Source organism: Geospiza fortis, unplaced genomic scaffold (genome assembly GCF_000277835.1).
Source record: "Geospiza fortis unplaced genomic scaffold, GeoFor_1.0 scaffold14, whole genome shotgun sequence".
NCBI lineage: Eukaryota > Metazoa > Chordata > Aves > Passeriformes > Thraupidae > Geospiza > Geospiza fortis.
This window is the reverse complement of record NW_005054512.1, coordinates 1,002,434-1,006,837: the sequence shown is the minus strand read 5'-3', so window position 1 is coordinate 1,006,837 and position 4,404 is coordinate 1,002,434. Positions and strand designations below refer to the sequence as shown.

Here is a 4,404-nt window from a genome sequence, read left to right as displayed (position 1 = left end):
GAGCCCCCCGGGACTCGCCCCTTCCTCAGGGCCCTCGTTCCCACGGGCTCTGCAGGCCCGTCCTCCTCCCTCCATCCCCTTGTTCATCCCTCCATCCCCTTCCTCATCCCTCCATCCCCTTCCCCATCCCTCCATCCCCTTCCTCACCCCTCCATCCCCTTCCATCCCTCCATCCCCTTCCCCATCCCTTCATCCTCTCCCATGCCCCTGCAGCCCCATCCTCCTCGTCCCTGCAGCCCCTTCTGCCTTCCTCCATCCCCTTCCCCATCCCTCCATCCCTTTCCTCCCCTCTCCATCCCCTTCTCCCTCCCTGCAGCCCCTCCTCAATCTCCCATCCCTCTTCTCATCCCCCCATCCCCTTTTTGGCCCTCCTGCCCCCAGAGCTGCCCCCCTGCTCCCTCCTTTTCCTGGCTCTGTCCCTGCGTGTCCTGGAGGGGCTGATGTGGGTCCAGGTGCTTTTCCACCCGCGGTGTCCGTCTGTCCCCGTGCAGGGGGTGTCAGGATGCCCCCCTGACCCTTTGGGATTAGGGGAACCTTCTCCAGCTCTGGCTTTAAGGAGGGTGAAGGCACGAGGGGCACTTTGGGAGGATGGGAACAACCTGGGAATTCGGGAGAGGCCGCTCCAGGCAGGGCTGAGGAGGGTTTGGGTTGGGATCCTGTGAGTCTGGATGGGGCTGGTGGCCTCAGGAGGGACCCAGTCCTGCTGTGGGGACCCTGCTGGGCTCTTGGGGTGGCTTTAGGCACTGGCTGGGCTCTGAACGGGCAAACAGGGCTGGGGAGGTGAGCTGGAAGTGCAGAGCAGGACCCTGGGGAGCTGGGAATCTCAGTGGCTGTGTGGAAGGGATGCTGCTGAAATATTCACCCATGAGGAGCAGGGGGAAGCACCCAGGTGGTTTTTTAGTTCATTTGTTCTGTTTTCAGTGTAAAAACTGTCCTTGGTAAGCCATAGCACTTCAGGCTGACCCCTCACAGATGGGGGTGCAGGGAGAGGAGTGAGGAAAGAGGACAAAAGGCAGAGTGTTTTCTCCCTGCTCTGATTCCTGAGGGAATTGCTGAGGTGCGAGGGGGAGAGCCCAGCCAGAGAGGAGCCAGCCCCCAGTGCCCAGATCAGCTGGAGCAGGATCTGTGCTGAATTCCTGTGAGGGAATAAATAAATAAATCCCTGCAGAGCCCAGGAGAAGCAGCAGCTGGCTGGGGCAGGGTGCGGGGTGGCACGGGGAAGGGCTGGTGCTGCTCTAGGGCTGGCAGGTGTGTGCAGGAGGGCACCTGGCACCGCCTTTGTTTGTTCTCAGCTCGCACAGAAAGAAGCTTTCCTCTCTCCTGGGCGCTTGGCAGGGCTGGGGCACGGTGGGGAATTCTGCAAGGGCCAAGAGGTGCAGTGGGAGGTGATTTATGGAGCTGTTTTTGATGTAAAAGCGGAATGGGACCCTTGGGCAGCTCTGCGCCCTCCCTCCACACTGGAAGGGGCCCAGGGCAGCTGTGCCACTCTGTGAGCTGTGGTTTCATTGGGAGGAGGGCGAGGCAGAGCCTGGCAGAGGGAGAGACTTGAAATGGAAAGAGATTTCCAGTGGGAAGAGATTCCAAATGGGAAGAGGTTCTCAATGGAAGGAGCGTCCAAATGGAAAGAGATTTCCAATGGAAAGAGAGTCCCAGTGGAAGAAGGTAGAAAGAGGTTCCAATGGAAAGAGGGTCTCCAATAAAGAGATTTCCAATGGAAGGAGGTTTCCAATGGAAAAAGGTTTCCAATGGGAAGAGGCTCCCAATGGAAGGAAGTTTCCAGCAGAAAGAGGTTTCCAATAGAAGGAGGTTCCAAATGGAAAGAGGGTCCCAAATAGAAAGAGGGTTCCAATGGAGAGAAGTTTCCAATGGAAAGAGGTTTCCAATGAAAAAAGGTTCCAAATGGAAAGAGGGTCCCAAATAAAGAGGTTTCCAATGGAAGGAGGTCCCAAATAGAAAGAGGTTCCCAATGAAAAAACTCCCAATGGAAAGAGGTTTCCGATGGAAAGAAGGTCCCAAAGGAAAGAGATTTCCAATGGAAGGAGGTTCCCAATGGAAAAAGGCTCCCAATGAAAGAGGTTCCCAACTGGAAGGAGATTTCCGATGGGAAGAGGTTTCCAATGGGAGGAGGTTCCCAATGGAAAAGAGATTCCCAATGGAAAAAGGTTCCTAATGGAAAAGTTTCCAATAGAAAGATGTTCCCAATGGAAAGAGATTTCCAGTAGAAAGAGGTTTCCAATGGAAGGAGGTTCCTGTGGAAAGAGGTTCCCTATGAAAGAGGCTTCCAATGGAAAGAGGTTCCCAAATTGCCATTTCCTGCCCTGGCGCCAGGCTGGGGATCCTGGTGGATCAGGTGGAGGCACTGAGCTGCTCTCAGGGCACACCTGGCATCATCCCCTGTCACCTGCCCAAGTTCCCATCAGGGATAGCAGAATTTCCCATTTCTCACTCCAATTTTAAAAAAAGCAAGCAAAAGCACAGGAGCGTTCCTCACTGCCTCCTCCCTGCCTGATCCTCACCCTGACAGGGTCAGGTATCAGAATTTTGGTGTTTTCTGGGGCAGATATCAGAGTTTTTGTGCTTTCTGGCCTTTTTTTTTTTTTTCTTCTCCTACTCCAGAGCAGAGCAGCTGCTGTTCTGTGACCCTGAAGGACCTTCCCTGCAGTGAAGGCACCTTCACATTCCTCAGCAGCTGCCTCACCACCCCTGGCTGCTCAGTTTTGTTTCCTTCACCCTGGTAAACCCCGCTGCTCGTTGGGATCCCAAAGCCAGGAAATAAAATAACTCTTATTTATTTTTTTAAAACATTCTTTTTAGCTGCGCCTTTTTCATTGCCGTGCAGAGTTTTCTGTGTTGATACAAAATGTAATTAATTAAACACAAAATGCACCTGCTTTCCTTGGGTTGTCTGAAGGGAAGTTCAGTCACTCTCCCACCCCCTGCTTTTTAATTTTCTCTGCTTTTATCATTGTTTAATTGTGTTCTACTTGCCAGGTGGAAGATGGGAGTGTTCCCCTCGTGTTTTAGGTGAAACCTGCTTGCCATGAAATCCCGAGGGAGATAGAGGGACTGCAGTGGGAACTCCTTCTCGCTCCTCCACAACAAATCCAACAACTGCCTGATGGTAAGAATTGGTTTTCATTAACATTTGTGACGTTAATCAAGGAGCAGAGCAAAGAGTTGGAGCTCCAGCCCCACTGGGATGGGGAGGACACAGCCGGAGAGGGTGGGAGAGGCGGATTTGGGATTTGGGATCTGATTGTGCCACCTTTTGTGTCCTGTCCCCAGGGATTGCCTCTCTGCCTGGCGTCATGGGGAGCTGCTGCAGCTGTCTGTGCCCAGACAGCATCCCAGACAACCATCCCACCAAATTCAAGGTAAATTTGGGCCCTTCCAACCCCATCAGAGGGTCTGGGACAGCTCTGCCTGTGCGAGGGGAGAGCAAACTCCTGCACACAAACATCCTGCCAGAGGATTTGCAAATTCATCGCTTCTGCTTTGGGTTTTTTGTTTTTTTTTATTTTCCCCCTTTCCTTAAGAGACTCCTTCTGAAAATGTGTTTGTTGCTAAACTGCCTCTGCTTGGGAAATGCAAGGAAATGGGGGAGTGGAGAGAAAAACCTTTTATTGCTCAGGGCTGTGTTCCAGACAGAGCCTGGGCTCAGCCACAGCAGCTGAGCTGCCAAGGGCTGCCAGCTCCTGCCAGCCACGGATCCCTGCTGGCAGCTGGGAGAAAGGCAGCAGGAAATGGGGGAAATCCATGGGATTGCGGGAAATGGGGGAAATCCATGGGATTGCAGTGCTTGGAGCTGCTCAGGGACACCTGGGAGCCCTGTCCAGCTCGGGGTGCTCACAGCAAGGGACACGTGGAGGGGCTGGAGGGAAGGGGATGGAGCTGGAGCACCTGCAGAAGGGGCTGGAGAGTCCTGAGGGAGCTGGGAAAGGGCTGAGCCTGGAGAAAAGGAGGCTCAGGGGGAATTTGGGATCTTATCCCAGGGCACAGGGACAGGAGGAGAGGGAACGGCCTCAGGCTGGGCCAGGGGAGGTCAGTGATGATGAGAGACTCTGAGATATGATCAGAAGAATCCAAATTTATTGTGGACTAAAAATCCAAATTTTTTGTGGGCTAGCTATGCTCATATACTATTTTGGGAAGGCTAGAAATGTTTTATTACAATGATTGGGTTAATAATCACATAAACAAACTTTAGCATTTTACAGCATCTCTCACTTGCAGAAATTCTTGGTGTAATTTTCTTATCCAGTAAGTCAGCCTGGTTTAATCTTCCTGCAATCTTCAAAGCTGTTTGTTCTTGGCAAGACATCCCGATTATCAAATCTCTTATGCTAACCAGATCCAGAGTGTTGTGTGTCCCAAAAAGGGGAGGTTTAGGCTGGAAATCAGCAG

General features: G+C 52.6%; 1 protein-coding gene across 1 annotated transcript in view; it reads left to right on the top strand.

Moving 5' to 3' along the window:
* The first annotated feature begins 2,988 nt into the window (after positions 1-2,988).
* FRS3 (fibroblast growth factor receptor substrate 3) overlaps positions 2,989-4,404 on the top strand; it is an 8,090-nt gene continuing 6,674 nt past the window's right edge. Inside the window, exons 1-2 of the mRNA XM_014310314.2 lie at positions 2,989-3,121; positions 3,286-3,374. Coding sequence (XP_014165789.1) covers positions 3,309-3,374 — 66 coding nt within the window. The 5' untranslated portion in view covers positions 2,989-3,121; positions 3,286-3,308. The remainder of the gene's footprint in view (positions 3,122-3,285; positions 3,375-4,404) is intronic.